Consider the following 23393-nt stretch of genomic DNA (forward strand, 5'->3'; position numbering starts at 1 on the left):
GGAAAGATTGAGGACAGGAGGAGAAGGGGGTGACAGAGGATGAGATGGTTGGATGGCATCATTGACTCAAAGGACATGAGTTTGACCAAGCTCCGGGAGACGGTGAAGGATAGGGAAGCTTGGGATAGGGTGCTGCAGTCCATAAGGTGACAAAGAGTCGGGCACAACAGAGACTGAACAACATCTGCAAAAACTCCGCTGACCTCTCAGGCTGCTAGGAGCCCCAAGGAGAGCCCTGGGGCACATTCAGGAAATGTGTCTCTGTTAAGCTCCTTGGAGCCTCATGACACCACCGACACCTTGTCAGATGCACATTAGGCACAGTCTATGGGTTCAGAGCCAGCACTCCCCGTTAGGTGTTTTATTATTTATTCACTTGACAGGAAACATACATTTGGTCATATAAAACACCATGCTACTGGCTTAATTCGTTGCGGTTGTACAACAGAACTCCTTTGGGCATTCAGGAAGCCCTTGCGTGGCCAACTGAGGACAGCTCAGTCACTGGAGAGAAGAATCCTGCCCCGAAGAAGAGACCCACTGCCAGGCCCTCTCTGGGCAGCCTCTGTCCCAAAGCCCTGCAGAGCCATTCACACAAGTTGGGTATTATCAAAATAATGGTCATGCTGGGAGGAATGGGTGTTCTGAACTAGAAGATGGTCTTAAAACCAGAGCATACCAGGCAATTCATATATATTACAAATATATAAATTAAGAGGTCTACAGGTATACAAAATCTTTCCAAGGGGACATTAATTTCTTTCAATGTCATGCCAGGTATTTGTCAGAACCTTGAAAACAAAGGCGATGTTCAGTGGAGCTGGTATTAAAATTAGAAGGTATTTATACACAGGCCCTGCTCCTCTCGTGTCCACCATGGAACCCTCTGGTGTTGTCAGGGCCTCTGGGCAACCTCAGTACCCCCACAGGTAGCCCATCTGCAGTCTGCATCTTCCGAGAGAGCAAGGGACTCGCTCGAGGGCTCTTCTCCTGCGGCCCCATCTCGGCTTGACGGCGCCTGCGAACCCAGGGGCTGCCAGAGGGAGTGACGCTGCTGTCCGAGGAGTAGTCCGCGCATTTGCGGACGATCTCAGGACTGGCGCTTGTGTTCGGCCTGCCTTCTTCGGCCAGTGGGGATTTTCTGGAGACCCCTTTGCGCTGAGCCAAGGGGCTGCTCCAAGGACTGGAGCACGGGGAGGCATTGGGGCTCAGAAAGAGATTCTGGTGGCTGGAAGGGCTGAGCTTGTTGGAAACGGCATGTCGCCGGCCAGCCATAGGGGATGTCGGATTACTCTCAGGGTCGGAGGAGCTGTTGGCGGAAGACTCGTCCCCCATGTACTGCAGCTCCTCGACTCTCCTGTTGAGGGACTTATTCAGGTGGATGCTCGAGGTGGGTTCTTCGTCCTGATTCTTCTCTTTGGATGGTTTCTTTTTGGGTGGCTTCATGCCAATCAGGATAGCTTTCATGCTTTCCCTGCCCTGAGACTCTGTGATCATGAACTCGTGGGCTTTGATGGCTGCTTCCACCTCCTCGAACTCCACAATGGCACACTCTTGGGTCCCCACTTGGCTGTACCGGTTGCTGATCCTGCGGATATCAGGGGGCAGCTCTCGCCCGGGTTTGAGCATTCGCACTGACGAGATGACTCCGAAGGTCCCGAAGAGCTTGAGCAGGTGTTCCATCACCTTCTCCTGAACCCTTCCATTCTTCTGGGGGGTGGCCAGGGCCCACAGCTTGGGGGACAGGTAGAGGTCATAGACCAGGAGCATCTTGCTGGGGAGGTTCTCGTTGGGGAAGAGTGGGACAGGGGTGGTCCTCCTCACCTTGCGGTGGTCCTCGTTCAACTCCAGGGTCACTGAGTACTTTAAGGCGTGAGCTGTGGTTCTCCAGTCCCGGGTAAGGTGTTTCACCTGAAGAACACAGAGCAAATTGGAAATGGTACCTATTGTCCTTGTCCTCTTGGCGCCCTCTATAATCGCCCTCCCTCCTTTCCCTACCCCCGTAACACCAGGATCTGGAATCATACCTGGTGTGTGCAGGCACTCAAAAACCTAGTGAGTGAACGAACACACTCTCTATAATTATGAACAAGGTGGGATGGTTTAGAGCACTGATGCCCAACAGACCTTTCTGAGGTGATGGAAATATTCTATTCTGTGCAGGTGGAGAGGTTAAATCCAAAACAAGTCTATTGGATACAAAATTCCAAGGTCCACCTCTGGCTGGCAGTAAGACCTGAAGACTAATTCAGTCTCTCAGTACCCCAACTTTCTCATTTGTAAAATGGAGATATTAATATTGCCTACCTCAGAGAACTGTCATAAGAATTAAATGAATAGAGAAATATATACATATCTACACCCAGATACACATTTATATAAAACTTAGGGCAGTGTCCAGCTCACAGAGTATTCAATAAATATTATGTGGTATCCATATTTCAAATATTACATGCTACCATTTTGACAGGATCTGGAGATTTTAACATTCGAATCCTTCTCTGAAGTGATATTTCTGCATTTAATACACAGAAGGTGCCAAAAGATCTTTCAATATCTCCCTCACTCCTCTTCTTTTAGTGGAAATTGTGTGTATCAATGCTACAGCCCAGGGAAGCTATATTTATACTGTAAAACAGTAATTTTCGAGAGGCCCACTTCCGGGAAAGGGAATGCCATGGAGAATGAGTCATCCCAAAGAACCAGCGGAGGCGGGTGGGGTGGGTAACCTGAGCCAGTGCAGACAGTGGGCAGAGGCACCCTGACTCAAACAGAAACTTCCCGGAACGAAGAAGGGAGGGCTCCCAAACAGGGCAGGTGTGGGAACTGGTACTGCCAAGCTCCTGTGGAGCGGGCACTGTCTACTGTCCTGTGGCCTCTGGGTGAAATGGCCAGACTGGGGCTTGGGATTCGGGAATCACGTGTCACCTACAGACAGACTCAGGGCTGATCACGGTAGCATGAGCCAAGGGCAGAGAGAAGCAGATCCAGGCAAAAGGGTGGACTTCAGGTGGACAGAGTCAATGAGGGACCCAGAAAACGTGAAGAAAATGACCAAGGGACAGTTCTGGGTCATGGGACACCCACACAGTGGCCCTGTAGGGTGAAACATAGGGGAGCCTTGTCTGTTGCTGGTCAGGGAGGGAGAACTCAGGAGAGAGGTGAAGACAAGGAGTGTTGGGGGAGGCCAAGGCAACCTGGCTTTAGAGGGCTGGAGAAGCTGCCGGAAGACCATGCCCAATCCAGAGAGAAGCAGGACCCAGCACCTGCTGCTCAAAGCCAGGAGTCAGGGCCACTAGAAAACTTCAGTTAGGACCAAGCATCCCAAGCCTGGGTCTGTAAGCCTGGAGAAGGAGTGTCCAGGTATAATCTGGGAAGAGGAGCCAGGCAGCTGCCATCTTTGTACAGTTACTAGAGCTTGGTAAAACTTTGTGAAGCTCTGTGATTGCCCTGTTAGTTACCTTTGTAACGCTTGGCAGGTTAAGTTGCTTCAGTCATGTCTGACTCTTTGCGACCCTATGGACCATAGCCTACCAGGCTCCTCTGTCCATGCGATTCTCCAGACAAGAATACTGGAGTGGGTTGCCATGCCCTCCTCCAGGGGATCTTTCCGACCCAGGGATCGAATCTGCATTTCTTACGTCTCCTGCATTGGTAGGTGGGTTCTTTACCACTAGTGCCACCTGGGAAGCCGCTGCTGCTGCTGCTGCTGCTGCTGCATCGCTTCAGTCGTGTCTGACTCTGTGCGACCCCATAGACGGCAGCCCACCAGGCTCCCCTGTCCCTGGGATTCTCCAGGCAAGAACAGTGGAGTGGGTTGCCATTTCCTTCTCCAATGCATGAAAGTGAAAAGTCAAAGTGAAGTCGCTCAGTCGTGTCCGACCCTTAGTGACCCCATGGACTGCAGCCTTCCAGGCTCCTCTGTCCATGGGATTTTCCAGCCAAGACTATTGGAGTGGGGTGCCATCGCCTTCTTTGTAGGAAGTCCCTACCTTTATTATATATGCTTCCTATTATGATTAGCAGGAAATCTTTTAGAATGAAAAAGGTCTTTGCTATTATTTTGGAGCTGTTGGAGAGTCTGTGTCTATTCTGCAGCCAGTTTTCAACAGAGGAGAACGCTCCTAAACAGATCCAGTTAAGTGGCAGCTTAAAAGTGAAACAAAATACAAGTCAAGTGCGTCGCTAAGTTGTGTCCGACTCTTGCGACCCCATGGACTGTAGCCTGCCAGGGTCCTCTGTCTTTGGGATTCTCCCGGCAAGAATACTGGAGTGAGTAGCCACGTCCTTCTCCAGGGGATCTACCCAACCCAGGAATTGAACACAGGTCTTCTGCATTGCAGACAGATTCTTTCCTGACTGAGCTACATGGGAAGCATGAAACAAAATTAGGCTCACTTTAAAAGTCCCTGTGGAGGAAAAAAAGGAAGGTACAGGATGATTCCACTGGGGTCCCCCACAAACACCTTCCATGTGAGGGCTTGCTCACTGTTCTCTGGGCATGTGTGATACTGTGATTTACACTAAGAAATATATTTATTTGGTCTTCATCCCTGGTATTAGCACTGAGTTCCTAAGACCTTTGTAACTTTTCTGAGTGATAAGAGCACAAGAAGCAGCTTTCCAGAGGATGCAGTGATAAAGAATCCACATGCAATGCAGGAGACTTGGGTTCGATCCCTGGGTCAGGAAGATCCCCTGGAGAAGGAAATGGCAACCCACTCCAGTGTTCTTGCCTGGGAAATCCCATGGATAGAGGAGCCTGGCTACAGTCCATTGGGTCCCAAAAGGGGCGGAAGTGACTCAGTGACTAAACAACCACAGGAGCATCTTTTGTTCTAATAAGGTGACTCTGGGTGGGCTCTTGGATGGGGCAGGGCTGGTTACCAGAAAGACCAGTCATGATTTGAAGCTTGGAGCTTTCAGCCCAGCCTGCCATTCTCCAGAGAGGGGAGAGGGGCAGGAACTGCAGTTATAACTGATCATGACGACTTGATGAAGGCCCAAAAAAAAAGTCCAAACACGCAGGGTTTGGAGAGATTCTAGGCTGGTGAACACATCCAACCTGCCAGGAGGGTGTCACAGCCCAATTCCATGGGGACAGAAGCTCCTACACTCAGGACCCTCCCAGACCCTGCCCTATGTGTCTCTGCATCTGGAGGTTCATCTGTATCCTTTACCTTATTCTTTAATAAACTGGTAAATGTAATTAAGCTTTTTCCTAAGTTCTGTGCGCTGTTGTAGCAAATAATCAAAGCCAAAGGGTCATTAGAACCTCTGATTTGTAGCCGGGTTGGACAGAAGTTGTAGATTCTAAGGATGTGCTACTTGTGATTGGCACCTGAAGAGGGGTACAGAATCCTTAATCTGTGGGACCTGATGCCATCTCCAGGTAGATGGTGCCAGAACTGAGTCAGACCACAGGAGATCCAGCTGGTGTTGCAGAATTGGTTGGTGTGGGGAAACCTCCTTTACACCTGGTGGCAGAAGTACTGTGAGGAGGCAGAGTGGGCTGTCCTTCATAGCCTGAAATGCCCCTTCCCTTCTCCTCTACCTTGAAAACTCCTACTCATCCTCCAAGATCCTATTTCAATGTCACCAATTCTGGGAAGGCTTCTCAATCTTCCACGCAGGGTTAGCTGTTTTGATCAATTAGCTCCGAACAGTACTTTGTTCTTTTCTGTTGCAGGTTGATGGTCTATTGTGATTACATTGGTGGCGATCTCTTGATGTGATCTATTGATGGTCATATTGTGATCCTTCGCTGGTTTCTCTCTCTTACTGGACTTTGCCAGGGCATGGAGAATGCCATATTCATTCTGTATATCCTATGACTAACACAGCACTCAGCATATAGAATAAATATGTTTGGTGAATGAATAAAGGAAGGAGATCGAGAGAAGAGGGCAGAGAATTCTAACAGGCAAGGCAGAGAAGAACTCTGGGAGGAAAGCGCCCTCCAGGGCTCTCTAACCAAGTACACCAGCAGCATAGGCTGGGACCCACTCGTTACACATCCCATTATGCAACAGGCCACATGGGCTTTACCATTCTAGTAAATACACTTCCCCCAAGGGAGACACCGAGTTCTTACTCCAACTGGCCTGTCACCTCATCAACAAGTAGGAAAGGTACAACCCAGTTGCTGGATCTATACAGCAGAGAAATAGATGAGGATGTTGGCATTACACAGCAAAGGTGGCTGAAGTCTTGGAGAAGGCCCATCTCCCAGACTGAGATGGGCCTTCCTGAACCTGAACCTCTTATTTACTCAATTCCACAAATGAAAAGCTTAGATTTCATGTATTTCTAGGCCTGGTAGCTGAAGCTCCAATACTTTGGCCACCTGATACGAAGAGGCAAGTCATTGGAAAAGACCCTGATGCTGGGAAAGACTGAAGGCAAAAGGAGAAGGGGGAGGCAGAGGATGAGATGGTTAGATAGCATCACCGACTCAATGGATACGAACTTGTGCAACCTCCAGGAAACAGTGAAGGACAGGGAAGCCTGGCATGCTGCAGTCCACAGGGTTGCAAAGAGTCAGACAAACTTAGCGACTGAACAATGACAAGGCCTGGTAGGTGTCTCTCAAGGCCTCTGAGCCCCCCTGTCCTGGCAAAGCATGCTCCCGGCCACCCACTTGCCCAGCAAGAGTGTTTAAACTTTGCTAAGACAAGGAATGTCATGTCATAACTGCTACCAGCTGAGATTTATCTCGATACCCAGGACCCTTTCAATGGTGTAGGAGGACATTCTTTTCATTTATTTATTTGGTTGTGTAGGATCTTAGTTGCAGAGCACAGGCTCAGTTGCCCAGTGGCATGTGGGATCTGAGTTGCCCAACCAGGAATTGAACCTGTGTCCCCTGTAATGGAAGGCAGATTCTTAACCACTGGACCACCAGGGTAGTTTCTGGGAGGACATTCTTAATAATGATCCTAAATTCCTTCTTTGGATCATTTTTCCCCTCTTTTTCAGGCCTCAGAGGAAATAAAAAGTTGTTAGTTATCAGGTTTCAAGGGGGTAAAAAATATTTAGAACCACAACCCACAGCACCCCTGAAATCCTCAGAGCAGCTTCTGAGAATGAAGCCTCACCTTTTTGAAGGAGGTGAGTAGCTTGACACTCACATATCCCAGCTTGTTCCTCCTCACGTGCTTGAGCAGGAAGGCGTCTTTCTCCAGGTTTTCATCAGAAAAGTAGAATTCGATCTGGTCCACCAGCTTCTTGATTAACTCCTCGTCCGGCGGCTGCCACCCCTGCTCCAGGTCATCACGCTCATTCTCACCCCCACTTGTCGTGGCGCCACTGAGAACCAGAGGGGACATGAAGTGTTAGGGGTTGAACTCTAATCTCCCCAAGTTTCATATGTGGAAGTCTCAACCCCCGATGTGTCAGAGTGTGATGATATTTGGGAAAAACGTCTTGCAAGTGTAATGAAAGGATGAGATCATACTAGAGTTGGGGGTGGGCCCTATTCCACTCAGAGTAGGGAGAGTACCCTGTGAGGATGAATGAAGGCAGAGGTTAGGGAGGTGTGGCACAAGTCGAGGAGTGTCTTAAGATTGCCAGCAAACCACCAGAAGTTAGGGGACAGGCCTGCACAGACCCTTCCCAGCACCTCAAGAGGTAGCGAGCCCCTGCTGACATTTTGATCTTGGACTGCCAGCCTCCAGAACTCTGAAGCAATACACCTCTGCCGTTCTAAACCACGCAGTTTGTGGCTCTTTGTTAGAGCGGCTGCAGGAAACTGTAATGGCTCGTATCTGAACTGGACTCCTCAGAGGTGAGAATCACATGACCACAAGGGGACAGTTTGCCCCTAACTAGCTAAGAAATCAAGTTTTTGTTTAACCGTCTATTAACAGTTATGTTGCTCTGCCGTTGACAGCATGCTTTTCATACACCCTGCTTATTCTTCCCTCCCCACTCCACCCCACAAATCCCTATTTCTACAAGACTGTTCAGCAGAGTGACTAAGAGCCCTGGGGTTCTAGAGTTAGGCTGCCTGAGTTTGAATCCTGGCACCAACATTTATTAGCTGAGTCAACTTAGGCAAGAACTCCACTGCCACACCTCAGTACTTACTAGCTGTAAATCGGGATTCACGATTATCACTTTCTTAATAGGGCTGTATGAAGATTAATTAATTTGTGGAAAGATCTATGAACACCCTGACAGCTCAGTAAGTGATACATTCATTTATTCATTCATAAGTGCCAGATAAAGGATTAAAACTCAAATTTTCTGTCTCCAAAGTCAGCTCAGATGATACCTTCCATATTATGTTGGGACACTGCATGGAATCTGGAAACAATCTCATTCACTGGGGCCCCTCTGAATGAATCCCTTTCCCCAGCAGCTCCACCTGGACACACTTCCTCTCCCTCTCTCCCAGAATATTAGGACAGGAGGACTAGGCAAAGAAGTACTGGGGCAAAGCTTTTTTAAGAAGGCCAATATTTCATGAAGAGACTACAAAATCTTCATAATATTTTAAGGAATTTCTGGTTATCCACATCATAGTTGATACCATTATTAGAAGTTATCAAAAGTGAGTTCTCTTTTGTATATTTAATTACCAAATTATGTATTATATAAAGGCTGTATTTATAATTCAATACAAAGGACTGGTTAAAATTACTTCCAGAGAAAAGAAAAAGAACTGCTCTCCTTTGTGGCAGTTTGATGTCTAGGACTTTGATGTCTAGGACATCAGACCCAGGACTTCTGTCAACATGTTCTGAGCAGAGAGCATCTCTTGGGATGGAGGCACACACCTAATCCCCTAAATGATCCTACTCTTTCTAAAGCACTCAAGGCACTTCCAGTGTGTTGGGAGAACTTGCCAGGCTCCCCAAAGGGCTTGGTGGGTGCATGCGTGCTCAGTCGCTCAGTCGTGTCCGACTCTTTGTGACCCCGTGGACTGTAGCCTGCAAGGTTCCTCTGTCCATGGGATTTCCAGGCAAGAATGCTGGAGTGCGTTGCCATTTCCTTCTCCAAAAGGAATTAGAGAGTTCATATAAACAATGAACCAATTAAAAATGAGGTTCGTAAAGTAAAAGAATCTATGAATGTGACAGGTGATAGTCAAAAAAGACTCATACACATAGGTCCTTCAACTTCAGTAAAATTTTCACTGGCTCACAACCTTAAAAAAAAAAAAAAAGCAATTGTGTAAGAGTCAAAATGAGAACAAAAATCAAATATTCTGGCAGGAGAGGAAAAAACTAAATAAATCTACCTTAATTTTTCAAATCCAGAAATTATATTTAGCATAAAATACAGACATTGGTTGATTTTTAAAATGAAGTGTTTTATTTATTTGCCTGTAGATAGTTTGGAAGTGGTTTTTTAAAATACCTTACTGATGTCACAAGACAAATGTGTACATTTGTAAAGAAAAAAAAAAAACAACAGAGAGACTAATTTTAAGAGTATGTTTTTTAGAAAGGCTTTTTAAAAATGTGATGATAAACTAGGGGCATACATTAAGGCAGCCCATTAGAGACAACAGGTCAAGTGCAACTTAAACAAATAAGCTGAATGTTTCAGAAGTCCTAAAGGGCACCTGTGGCAGACACCAGTCTGACTCACCTGACGTTTAACAGCAAACTCTTTCTCACTTACCCTCCTTTACTGTGGAGGCTATGAAAACTAAATGCTCACTTTCCCGTCTCTCTTACACATGGCAGCCATTGGTCACGTTATGGCCAATAACATATCAGTGAACATCTCTTGGCCTTGTCCTTTCACCTTTTATCTGTTTTGAGTGTGGATGTAATGGCTGGAGCAATAGCAGCAATTTTACTACCATAAGGAAAAGGCTAAGAGAATCAGCTTGGTCTGGTTTATTTTCATTATTGGTTTTCTGACATTACCAAGTTACTGAACCAACTGATACAACTAACTACTTGCAGAACTATTATTATAAGAGAAAGATAAAATTCTGTTTAATTCACTTGTTAGTTGGGTTTTCTCCTACTTACAGCCAAATCCTAGGATAGTAAACTATACTGAGAAAAGAGGTCTTCAAAACATGCCACAGGAAAAATATCAGTGGGACAATGAAATGAAAAAGGTAATGCAAGATGGAAAGATAAATTTTCATTTTAGAGAAAGTGTCTATTGCCCTAGACAATAGTTAAAATAGAGCAACCTAGATGTCCATCAGCAGATGAATGGATAAAGAAAGCTGTGGTACATATACACAATGGAGTATTACTCAGCCATTAAAAAGAATACATTTGAATCAGTTCTAATGAGGTGGATGAAACTGGAGCCTATTATACAGAGTGAAGTAAGCCAGAAAGAAAAACACCAATACAGTATACTAACGCATATATATGGAATTTAAAAAGATGGTAACAATAACCCTATATACGAGACAGCAAAAGAGACACTGATGTATAGAACAGTCTTTTGGACTCTGTGGGAGAGGGAGAGGGTGGGATGATTTGGGAGAATGGCATTGAAATATGTATAATATCATATATGAAACGAGTTGCCAGTCCAGGTTCGATGCACGATACTGGATGCTTGGGGCTGGTGCACTGGGACGATGCAGAGGGATGGTATGCGGAGGGAGGAGGGAGAAGGGTTCAGGATGGGGAACACATGTATGCCTGTGGCAGATTCATGTTGATATATGGCAAAACCAATACAATGTTGTAAAGTTAAATAAAATAAAATTTTAAAAAAATTAAAAAAAAAAATAGAGGCTGAATATACAAGGTAAAATAACTACAAATGCACACGAAATTCTAGGCCCAGCTGACAAGAGTGACAATAACTAGCAGGGAATGTGGTGATATGTGCGATAATGACCAGCAAAGAGTTTTGGGTGGACTCAGGGGTATGAGCAAAATGACCAAAGTTATGACAAATGGCTAATATCAGAGGTGACCAGACCATCGGAAGGACCCACAGACCAAGAAGTCCTACTCCCAAACCAGAGCAGTTGATGCTATCACTAATCAAATAAAACACAGCAAACAAAACATAACGGAAGGAAGATGATGTGCCTTCTCCGTTTCTTCAGTGCCTATGCTAGATCTTCCCATTCTTCCCAAGGTTGCTATTCCCATGGGAAGACTTTATTCTCTGCAGATGATTCTACCTCCAGCTTGACTGAGAAAATAAAATTCATCCAGTCAGATTGCCCAGGCCTTCCTCAAGCTTATCTGCATGTCTGGACGTCCACCAAAAAATTCATTCGCTCTACCTGGGTGCCTTTTCTCCATCTTAGTCTCCCACCCCCAGCTATAGGATGGGAAACAGTTGGTCATCTTCTTCTTGACAGTCTCCCTCTGGACTTACATGAGTTGTTCTTTTCTAGTTTTTCTCCCCATTTGACTGCCCTTTCAGGTTTATCTTTCTCCTCCCATTTCTAAATGCAGGTATTCCCCAAGAATCTTTCCTTGGGTTCTTTATTCCCTGGCAATCTCCACACTTAAGCTGCTGGTTGGTTCATCTGATTCAAGTCTGCCTCTCCTCCCACCCCTCCATCCTGCTCTCACTCAAGTCCACTCATCAATTCCCAACTGCTGGCCGGATGTTTCCGTGTGGATAGGCTGATATTGCTTCAATATCAATATATCCAGAATCAAACTGTCACCTTCTGCAGAACTCAGCCTTGGGTAGGACTGAGCCTAGGTCTGCTCACCAGGAGACATTCTACATGGGCAGCTCATCTTATTTTCATACAGTCTCTCAGTAGATAATCCATAATGTATTGGGAGGTGACTCCTAGGTTATTTGCACCTGGTGAGCAAATAACCAGAAATTCCAGAGCAGGTGGGCAGTACTGGAAGGCAATAAAAAAAATCCCTGTATGAGTGCAGAGGTGAGCTGCTTGTACTCAGAGGACCCCTCCCTCTGCATGGGTGCTGTCAGGAGCAACTGTGCATCTCCCAAGGGGAATCATGGAAGAGCAGGAAGGCCTAGTTTAAATATGGGAGCCTGCTGCACTATTTCCTGGTTCTTGTGACAGCCTTTGAACACAAAAGACCATGTATCCTTCACAAACATTAAAGAAGTTTATAGTCTTTATATACGAACATTGGCAACTTTTTAATCATTGTGCAACGATCCTGTAATAGCCACATATCTTTCCTCCCAAATTGTTCCACCACTTTCCCTATACTCTCTTCTCTGTGCTTAGACTCAAAACCTAAAATGCATTTTTCAGCCTCCTCTTTTGCCCCCAAATTGAGTCGTTATCAAGTGTTGATTTTATTCTGCAGTGTCTCCCATCTGTTCTCTCTTTTTCATTCCAACTGTTCTCATTACTTTTCCCTTGGACCCTATTAATAGCTTATAAAAAATAATTCTTAAAATTAAAGTAATACATATATATAGAAAAAATTAAAATAGTAGAGAACCTGGAGAGAGAGCAACAATCTCCCACTCCACCCCTTCCTAGATGCAACCTCTGTTCAACCATTTAATTTCTATAGGAGATCCTTATAGTTCTCTAGACTTTATTTTTCTGGGCTCCAAAATCACTGCAGATGATGACTGCAGCATGAAGTTAAAAGACGCTTACTCCTTGGAAGAAAAGTTATGACCAACCGAAATAGCATATTGAAAAGCAGAGACATTACTTTGCCAACAAAGGTCCACCTAGTCAAGGCTATGGTTTTTCCAGTGGTCATGTATGGATGTGAGAGTTGGACTATGAAGAAAGCTGAGCACCGAAGAATTGATGCTTTTGCACTGTGGTGTTGGAGAAGACTCTTGAGAGTCCCTTGGACTGCAAGGAGATCCAACCAGTCCATTCTGAAAGAGATCAGCCCTGGGATTTCTTTGGAAGGAATGATGCTAAAGCTGAAACTCCAGTACTTTGGCTACCTCATGCGAAAAGTTGACTCATTGGAAAAGACTCTGATGCTGGGAGGGATTGGGGGCAGGAGGAGAAGGGGACGACACAGGATGAGATGGCTGGATGGTATCACTGACTCGATGGATGTGAGTCTGAGTGAATTCTGGGAGTTGGTGATGGACAGGGAGGCCTGGCGTGCTGCGATTCATGGGGTCGCAAAGAGTCGGACACGACTGAGTGACTGAACTGAACTGAACTAAAGTTCACAGCTCTACATACCACTCGGCAATTTCCAAAGTTCTCTGTTCACATCCTATTATACAAAATGATTTCAGGGGGTGAAAGCCTCCTCTTCCAACTTTTAAATTTTATGCTATTTTTGTTTTTTTCTATTAGCCTTCCCTGTGTTTTTAAATAATATATTTAAAATTCTGTTTCTTATTCCACCAACATTAAAAAATATTTCTCAGTTCCTCATAACATACAATGTGCATATTATTATCTCTCCTTGTCCTTCATCTCTTCTTACATTTCCAACTTCCCAAATTTTATCAGATGTGCCTTTATTTCCCAGCATCATAGTTCTTAATATTTATTGTCTCTTCCAGAACTACTATTTCATTCTTTGTCTATAGTTAGTAAACACTTAAAAGTCAGTCAGTTGTAGGTTATTATTAATATTATGACTACATAAACACTGGTCACCACAGGGAGAAGGCATTTGCTAAGATTACACTTCTTTTCTTAAAATACTGTTAGTTGGTTGACTACTTGTGTTGATCCTCCACATCTATTATTTTCACTCATATTTTGTCTTTGAATGTAAATCCAAGACATGCTAAGAGATTTCCTTGACATTATTTTCTAACCTTTTCCAGTAAATTTTAAAATTTCAGTAATTATCTAGTCTTTAAAAAATTTTTTTATTTCTTCAGGCTGTTCGTCTTTAAGAGCATCCTGTTTTTACATGTATGTCTTATTTTATTTCTCTTTTTTAAATTGGAGTATAATTGCTTTACAATGTTGTGCTGGTTTCTGCTGTACAACAAGGTGAATCAGCCATATGTAAACACACATCCCCTCCCTCTGGGGCTTCCCTCCCATCCTCTCCCCAGCTCACCCTTGCAGGTCATCTCAGAGCACCGAGCTGAGCTGCCTGTGCTACACAGCGGTTTCCCATTCACTATTTTACACACGGTCCTGTTGCTGTTTCATGGATACAATATCTTAAATTCTCCCAGGGCACTAACTGGAGTATATGTAATTTTTAACAGTCTCCTTTGTTTCAACAGTGTTGCCTCTATATCCTCTGGGGTCAGTTTTCCCATTTAATTTTCATGTCATTGATTTCCTTCACATGACAGGTAAACAAGTCATCTTTTTCTGCTAAAAGGTTTTTCTAAATTAACTTACTTTAGAATAGTTTTAGATTAGAGTTTAGAGAACTTGTGAAAATAGCATAGAAGTCCCATATATGCAACACCAGAAGTCTCCTCTTATTATCTTGCATTAGCATGGTACCATTGATGAACTAGTATTGATACATTATTATTAAAGTCCACACTTTATTCAAATTTCCTTAGTTTTCACCTGATATCCTTTTTCTGTTTCAAGATTTCATCCCATACTACATTTAATCACTGGGACTCTTTTCTCTTGGCTATGACACTTTCTCAGACGTTCCTTGCTTTTGATGTCCTTGACAATGTTGAGGAGTACTGGTCAGGTATATTGTAGAATGTCCCTCAATTCAGATTTGTCTGATATTTTTCTCATGCTTAGACCAGAGACATGAATTTTTGGGAAGAGGGCCACAGATGTAAATGTCCATTCTTATCATGTCATATGGTAATACTGTCAACATGACTGATTATTGTGGATGCTGACCCTGACCACCTGGTTGACATATTTGTCAGGTGACTCCACTGTAAAATGACTCCTTGTTCTCCCTTTCCATACTGTACACCTTGAAAAAAGTGAAGTCGCTCAGTTGGTTCCCGACTCTTTGTGACCTCATGGATAGTAGCCTGCACCAAGCTCCTCCGTCCATGGGATTTTCAAGGCAAGAGTACTGGAGTGGGTTGCCATTTCCTTCTCCAGGGAATCTTCCCAACCCAGGGATCGAACCCAGGTCTCTCACATTGTAGACAGATGCTTTACTGTCTGAGCCACCAGGGAAGTCCTTGGAAAGAAGTCCATATATAAGGAGTATGGATCTATGGTTCCATAGCTATTCATTTTGAAGAATGAAGGTCTAAGGTGTGCAGGCTCCTCTCGCTGTATGCTCCTATCCCTTTTCTACCTTAGGTGGCTCTACATATGTGGGTGGGGCATGCCAAATGGCAGACATTGCTTCAGAGTGAGCAGGAAGGGAATCATTAAGTAGGAGCCTTAAAACAGGTGCCAGCTCTATCTTAGCAGCCCTAGATCACCAGGTAGTTCATTCAATTCCTTTAGAAAATTATCCGGTTTCTTTTTCCCTGGGAAGTAAAAGGGCATGTTGCTTGCTATCTTTCACTGACAAGCAGAGAGACTGGGCAACTGTTCTAAAGGAAGAATTTCAATTATCTCTCAGATATCAGCATCCCTTTTCACTGTTGCATCCTCTGCATACTTCCCCACAACAGCCTTTCTAGGCTCCCACCACCTCCTGTTGTATTTTGGGCTACAGTCTCTTCTATTTTGTGTTTTATTATACGTTTTCAAGACCAGCTATAAAATACCACTGCTCTGCATTAATACTAATAATTTTTCTATTTCTTATTAAATAAAAGCACAAATCCTTAGCTCTTTATTCAGATGCACTTGGAGTCTGGCTATAACCAGCTTCCAAATTTACTTCTGTCTACTTTCATGCAGATCCTTTGAAGCAAATAAAAGACTTATAGTTCCCTGTAAATAGCACAAGGTTTCTGGACTCTATGCCTTTGTGCATGCAGCCCTCATCTCCGTGAATACCCCTCTCTCTCAGGTCTGAATCCGAGCCACACATCAAGATCCATCTCAAATGCAACTCTTCCAGGAAGAAAATGATTTCAACTTCTCCAAGTACTTGTGTCTACTTGTATTAGAGATACTTGTGTGCATATATTAGTGTCCTGAGTTCTAAGTTCTGGGATGGTAGGATTCATATTGATTTTTTTCATTCTACCCAGAGTCTTGCACATAGCAGAAACTTAAAAAGCATCACCGAGGTAAGATGAATTGTTTTTGTATGGGCAAATCACTTATCAGGATTCCTTTAGAGATAAAGTATGGTTTCTAGTGAGTATGTCATTAGTGGGTTTCACTGTGAAAAAGTTTTATGCTTATGTTATTGTTTTGCTTTAAATAAAACATTATAAACTGGGAGTGGTGATCAGTTATTATATCATGACTGTAAACCTGCTAGAAATGGAAACAAAGCATAGAAATAAAGGATACATTTTAAATAGATGACTGGGCTGCACAGACCAGTGGTGAAATATTTATTACATTTGTAAATTATTTGGAGGAACAACCCTGGGGGCTCAGATGGTAAAGAATCTGCCTGCAATGTGGGAGACCAAGGTTTGATCCTTGGGTTGGGAAGATCCACTGGAGATGGAAGGGCTCCATGCTATGTATGGCTGGTCCATGGGTTCCTACATACGTATTACAGAGATCAGGACCTTCCTTCCTCTGCAATCCTGTCTTCTGCTATGGTGTTCTGGCATATTTCCTAGGGCCTAGGAAAAGTATAGCAAGTGAATGTCTCTCCACATCTAAATAATGGTTTGTGGTGTGGAGCAGAGATAATGTATACAAGGTACATAGCGACAACCCTGGCCCACAATTGGCATTAATAAATGCTTCTATTAGCATCACCCAGAACAAGGGAAAAGACAGCCTTGTGCAATGGCCCTGAAACATCACAGAGAGAAAGAAACCTAGATGTTTTTGTTTGTTAAATGAAGGGCAGGTATGCTCAGTGGTTTTATTATTCATACTGATATTTAGTATTATATTTTAAATCATTTTTACATACTGTAAGACAATGCAAATAAGTAAATGTAATGTTACCAAGAATCAGATTTTCAGTATTAAAAAAACTAAATAAAGCAAAAACCCTGAAATGTTAAATCTGAATTGGAATTATCAATATAATCTTATTTGTTAAAAATATATTTCCTAGCTCTATTGAAAGGACTTGAAAGCAATGATGCCCCAGTAGAGATTAGCACTTTTAATTCCAGGCCTTGGGTTCTAAATACCTCCCACCTAGTATTTGAAAAAACAGGGATTCCTGTGAAAATGGATACATATCATGACAAAAGTATAAATTAAGCCTAGACTATCTAGTATCAGAAAGCAAAGAAGACACAGAGATGGCCAACAGGCACATTAAAAAATGCTCAGTATCACTACAGGGACATACAAATCAAAGCCACAATGAGATATTACCTAACAGCTGTCATAATGGCTATTATCAAAAAGACAACAAATAACAAGTGTTGGCAAGGATATGCAGAAAAAGGAACCCTCATGCACTGCTGATGGGAATGTAAGTTGGTGCCACCACTATGGAAAACAAGATGGAGAGTTCTCAAAAAATAAAAATAGAACTACCATATGATCTAGGAATTCTACTCCTATTTATTTGAAGAAAATGAAAATATTAATTATAAAAGATATATCCACCCCTATGTTCACTACAGCATAATTTAAAATAGCCAAGATATGGAAGCAACCTAAGTATCCATAAACAGATGAACAGATAAAGAAGATGAGGAATACATACACACACACACACAGGAATTTCAATCATTAAAAAAAAAAAAAAGAATAAAATCTCCTCGTTTGCAACATGAATGGAACTAGAGGGTATTATGCTGAATGAAATAAGTCAGACCCAGAATGACACACGCTGTATGATTTCACTTATATGCAGAAGCTAAAAAACAAGTGAACAGACAGAACAGAACAGATTCAGGGAACAAACTGATGGTTGCAGGGGAGGGGGCAGAGAAGGAGAGAAATGGGTGAGGGAGATGAAGAGGTGCAAACTTTCAGCTGCAAAATAAATGAGTCACGGGTATGAGATGTCCAGCATGGGGAATATAGTTACTAATTATGTAATATCTTTGTTTGGTGAGAGATGGTAACTAGACTTAAGGGGTGATCATTTTGAACTGTTCAGAAGCATTGAATCACTACAATCACTGTGTAACAGGAAATAACATAGTGTTGGAGGTTAATTATACCTCACAAACAAGCTAACAAAGTCAGAAAAAGGAATTAGACTTGTGGTTACCAGGGGCAGAGGACGGGTGAGAGAAGGGGGAATTGGATGAAGGTGGTCAAAAGATAACAAACTTCCAGTTATAAGATAAGTAAGTACGAGAGATCCAATGCACAACATGATAAATATAACTAACACTGCTGTAGGTTACATATGAAACATGTTCAGAAAGTAAAGCCTCAGAGTTCTCATCACAAGGAAAAAATTATTTTCTATTTCTTTAATTTTGTATCTACATGAGATGATGGATATTCACTACACTTACTGGGCTAATCATTTCACGATGTAAGCAAGTCAAACCATTATTTTGTACACCTTATACAATGCTGTAGTCGATTATATCTCAACAAAACTGAAAGAAAATAAAAATAAACTTAAATAAACTTTAAATAAATGAGGGGAGAAAATAAACTGAGGGGGAAAAGGAAAGGAAGTGCTCGTTTCTGCTTGCCTCTTTTTTTTGTTTAATTGTAGGATAATTGCTTTAAAATGTTGTGCTGGTTTCTGCCACACAACAACACAAATCAGCCATAAGTATATGTGCCCTTCCTCTTGAACCTCCCTCCCACCTCCCCATCTGCTTGCCTCTTTAAAAGGAACACTTGTTCAATCCCAGATGATCAGGGAGAGCTCTATTTTACATAAGAACGTCAGCTAATAAATGTACCAAGAATAATAAAATGAGAAAATCATCAATGTGTAATTTCCAATGAACTGACTCAAGTAAGTAAGCATCGATCATCCGTGGATGCTAACAGCATTAGGTGAAAAGTCAAAGAAAATCCACAAGAAGCCCAGATGTTGTCAATCACAATGGAGGGATCACCTTAATTAAGAAGTCGTTTAGCATCACAAATGCTGGATGCTGCCTGTGGTCATAGGACAAGTTCATGGCAATGCCCACAAATTGTTCTTGCCAAAATGTTTAACTGAATCTAACCAGTCCTTTAGCACTAACTTGAGCTCATGGGAAACGCGTGGTACAAAGGAGCAAGTTAAGCTAGAGGATGAGAACATAACCAGACCAGTTCAAAGAGTGAAACATTCATCAAGACATCTGGGCTCTCATTTCTAAACTAGGAAACCATTTTAAAAAGTGGGGATGCTCTAGATTGAAAGATTCTAAAGAGAGATAATAGGCGACTGTTTTGATCTGGCTTGTGTTCTGGTTTGAAGAGGAAAAGAGCAGCTGTAAAATGTAATGTGGGACAATCAGGGAAAACCTGAATATAGAACTTGGCTATCAGATTATTTTAGGGATTATATTAGGTAGTTATGAAGCTGAAGCTCCAGTACTTTGGCCACCTGATGCAAAGAGCCAACTCAATGGAAAAGATCTTGGTGCTGGGAAAGATTAAGGGAAGGAGGAGAAGGGGGCGACAGAGGATGAGATGGTTGGACGGCATCACCGACTCAATGGACACGAGTTTGAGCAAGCACCGGAAAATAGTGAAGGACAGGAAGGACAGGGAAGCCTGGTATGCTGCAGTCCATGGGGTCTCAAAGAGTCAGACATGACTGAGGGACTGAATAACAACAGAAATGGTTAATTTTCTTAGTTGCAATAGCAGTATCATGATTTTATAGGAAAATGTCATTATTAAAAGCTACAAAATGAAGTACTTAGGGGATAAATCTTGTGTACAACATACTTCCAAATAGTTTAGGGAAAAATCACACATTATATATCCATCAAATAAATATGGCAAAATACTAACAACTGTTTAATTTAGATGGTAGATATACAAATGTTCACATTATTTCTCTTTCACATTTATGTCTGATTTTTTTAGGTTAAAAAGGTGAGAATAAGAGAAAAGACACTTTTTTAGTAAGCAAGGTGAGGGGTAAGACTAGTGAACATTTGGAGGTTATAAAGATTTTTCCTTAATTCCATTTTTCCCCTGTTCCCCAGGGATAAGTCAGGAACTGGGCTAGGTACTGGGGATATGAAGAAGATTAAGACAAAGTTGCTACTTTCAAAGACCTCACTGTCTAGAAGAGGAGAAACACACAACTATTTCAACTTCCTGGAGTGACTGTGATGAGAGAGACATTCATCCAACAGATATATACAGAGCACCCACGAGGTGCCAGGTGCTGTGCTGGGGAGCTAAGGATACAGTGATAACAAGGTCAATGTGGTTCCTGAATTCATGGAGCTCATATTCTTACAAGGGAGACAAAATTAGCACCGTGGTGTGTACAGAGTATTAAACAACACAAAGAAGAAAACACAAACTCGGCTTTGGGGTAGGGACTGAGGATGGTGGGGATGATGCAAAGTTTTAAGGTGACTAGAAATTAATCAGAGGGATCAGAGGTGGGAGTGCAAAGACAGATGGACACAGAACAGCACCCCGTGTTCAGGGCTCTGGAGGGGCTCAGCACTGGGGAGCAGGAATTGTTAAAACAGGCAGGGAAGGAAGCAATGGGTTGAGGGATGATATGGGTGGATGCCCACCTCAAGGAGTGGGTTTAGGAACCTGGGCTTTCTCCTGCAGGCTCTGGGAGTCCAGAAGTATTCATAAAGGGCGGTGGCGGCTGCTGTGCCAGGCTGGCCCAAACAGGGGACAGCATGGTTCCTATTCTTGGCTGCACTCTCCTTGTGCTCTGGGTGTTTGCCGGCTGGGCTCTGTCAGCTCCACCACCCTGAAGAGCCCCAGGGATTATCTGGGGTCAACTCTATGCCAGCGGGCAGCAGGAGGGTTCAGGCTGAATACTCCACGACACTCCAGCCCTGGAGCTGGGAGAGAGGATGGCTCTGGAGGGAAAGCGTTAGGGGTGAGGATAAGAAGCCCCTGCCCCCTGAAAGAAGGGGGGCCCATGTTCTCCTAGGGCTCCCTAGGGAAATAAGGACGGCTTTGATCCCTGCTAATGGTACAGTCTCAACGTGTAGTCCCCAGGATATGTAACAGCTCTTTGCCACAGTCATAGGCAAATAAAGGCAGCAGAATAAGTCACTCTGGGTTATTTGACACAAACTCTGAAATTATTTTGACTAGGTAGCTGCCTTTTTAAGACTGTGAGATGTCAGTGACTCATTATTTTTATACTCTCAATACTCAGCATGGGGACGTCCATGGTGGTCCAGTGGTTAGGACTCTGCACTTTCACTGCAGGGGGCCCAGGTTCAACCCCAGCTCAGGGAACTATGCTCTCTCATGCTGCAATCAAAAAATAGGAAAAAAAAAAAAAAAAAAAGGACAGAGCTGAGTGAATGATTAAATCAGACCTTACAGTAAAGTACTGATATTATGTACTAATCTCTTGTGTCATCTGCTATGGCCCAGCTTTCCTGCACTAAACTGCTGGGCTGGACTTTCCTCCTAGAATACTCTGGGTCCTTAAACCCAGATCTCTTCCACTAGGAAAACATCAGGTTGTGAAAGGGAATAGTTCTGGCCCCTGTATCCTCAAACCCTTGAGTATTCTCCCTGCCAGGGAATAATGCTGCAGAGCTCTGACAGCTCAAAGTGTGTGCACTGAGTCCCTGAAGAAAGAGGGCTCTTAAGAAGTGCCTCGTGGAATTTCCCAGAATTTACAAGTTGTAGCACTGCCCTACCCTCATTTCTATGGATGCTCCATACCGCATCTCCTGTCAACAGCAGTTAGAAAAACCACAGTCCTGAAAGGCCTGGGTGTTAGTGGAGGCAAAACTAAGGTCTCTGGCTGATAATAGAGATGAGGGCCCAGAGGTGAGGTTAGACAGGTGGTTTCTTGCGCTAGACTGACCACCCATTACCCAGGAACCCCACGCCAAGGCAGCAAGATGATGATGCAAGCTCAGAAATCTGTAGAAGGTGAATGAAAACGGGAATCCCCCAGCAGGGCAGGATGAAGCAGCATGCCCTGAACTGATCCCAAATCGGGGCACGTGAGCTCTCTACATCATGAAATCAACTGTCCTCGGATCTCCCAGCAGCAAGTGTCAACTCTGCCTGGCCTGCCCCCCACGCCCCAGCCCCATTCGGACCGAGAAGCACACAGGGCAATGGTGCCAGTGAAGGCTACGTGGGACCACTCTCCTGGGGAGGCGGGGCGGCTCCGGAAGTGAAGGCTGGGCTGGGTTAGGCTTCTTTGGAGGGTCTTTGGTTGAATTCAGCAGGCAAGCAGAGTCTCCTCCGGAGAGAAGATGGCGAGGCTGGCCCAGGAAGGACTTACCCCGGGTCCCAGAGTATGCCCACGTCCAGGCCCCTCAGATCCCCGTCGCCAGCCCCGGGAGGCTTGGTAGGATTCCCGGACTGCGGACCCGGGCACCGACTACCGCCCAGAGCCGCTTCCGACTCCGCGGGACGGCCCGGGGCAGCGCCCGGGCGGCGGGGCCGACGACCCGCCGTGCCCGCGGAGTTGTGGCCCCCCAACGGGTTCGACCAGGACTCGGGGTCGGCGGCTACCAACCCGGCCCGGGCCGCGCCTACCTGTGCCCGCGGCTCGGCTCCTCCTCGCTGGCGCTGCCCCAGCCCGGACTGAGGTACCGAGCCGGGTCCCCGGCGCCCCGCGCCTCCGCCCCCTCCTCCTCGTCCTCCGGCTCCTCCACGTCCTCGGCCTCCTGGATGGCGACGCGGATCTGCACCGCGGTCTCGGGCCCTGGCAGAGTCTCCTCGCCGGGCTGGGCCATGGCTCGCGGGCCGGCCGGGACTGCGGCGCGGCCGGATCCCCGCGCCGCGAGGCCGAGCCAGCCGGGCGGCGGCTAATGCGACGAGGGGCGGGGGCGGCGCGAGCGCTCGCCCCGGGAAGGACGGGGGTCGCGGCGCCCCGCCCCGCGCTGCAGCCACCACCCCGTGCGCCCGCGCAGGCGGGGCCGCGCAAGGGGAAGGCCCTCTCTGCTGTCTTCCCGCAGGGGGCTGTCCGGGACCGATCCCCCGACCCCCGATCCTCACAGTGCGCGCCAGCGGCTTGCGCGGCCCAAGCCCGCGAGGACGTGCCGGGGCTCCCTCCTCCCGCCCGCTCCTTTCCAGGCTGCCCGGAGGAGGGGAGCGGCGCGGCACATCTGACTTCACAGTTTGTGGATGAATCTGAGGGTGGCAGGCACAGAGAGGAGCTTAAGGGGCTTCTGTGCTTCCTGCGCGTCTCCCCGTCTGCCTCGCACAGACGACTGAAGTCTCCACCTTAGGTCTCTTTGGCATAACCACCCTATACTGTGCGTCCTGTGAAGTCAGGGATTTGGCTCTGGCGGTGCTCCGGTGCAGTGGTGCCCGGAGTGTGGTCCCCAGACTAACAGCTTGAGCTTTACCTGATTAGGAAGCTATCAGCATGATTCAGAATTTTGTGTTTTACCAAGCCCTCCAAGTGACGTTGAAATTCACT

At 45.1% G+C, this 23393-nt stretch overlaps 1 protein-coding gene across 1 annotated transcript; it reads right to left on the bottom strand.

Annotated features, from left to right (window-relative positions):
- Positions 1 to 352: 352 nt before the first annotated feature.
- LARP6 (La ribonucleoprotein 6, translational regulator) lies at positions 353 to 22774 on the bottom strand. The gene is made up of 3 exons (XM_061430231.1): positions 22505 to 22774; positions 7098 to 7308; positions 353 to 1911 (listed from the first exon to the last, which is right to left on the bottom strand). The coding sequence occupies exons 1-3, from the start codon at positions 22702 to 22704 to the stop codon at positions 844 to 846; spliced, it is 1479 nt and encodes a 492-aa protein (XP_061286215.1). The 5' UTR covers positions 22705 to 22774; the 3' UTR covers positions 353 to 843.
- Between the last annotated feature and the right edge of the window lie 619 nt (positions 22775 to 23393).

The sequence above is a fragment of the Bos javanicus genome, chromosome 10 (genome assembly GCF_032452875.1).
Source record: "Bos javanicus breed banteng chromosome 10, ARS-OSU_banteng_1.0, whole genome shotgun sequence".
Classification (NCBI taxonomy): Eukaryota; Metazoa; Chordata; class Mammalia; order Artiodactyla; family Bovidae; genus Bos; species Bos javanicus.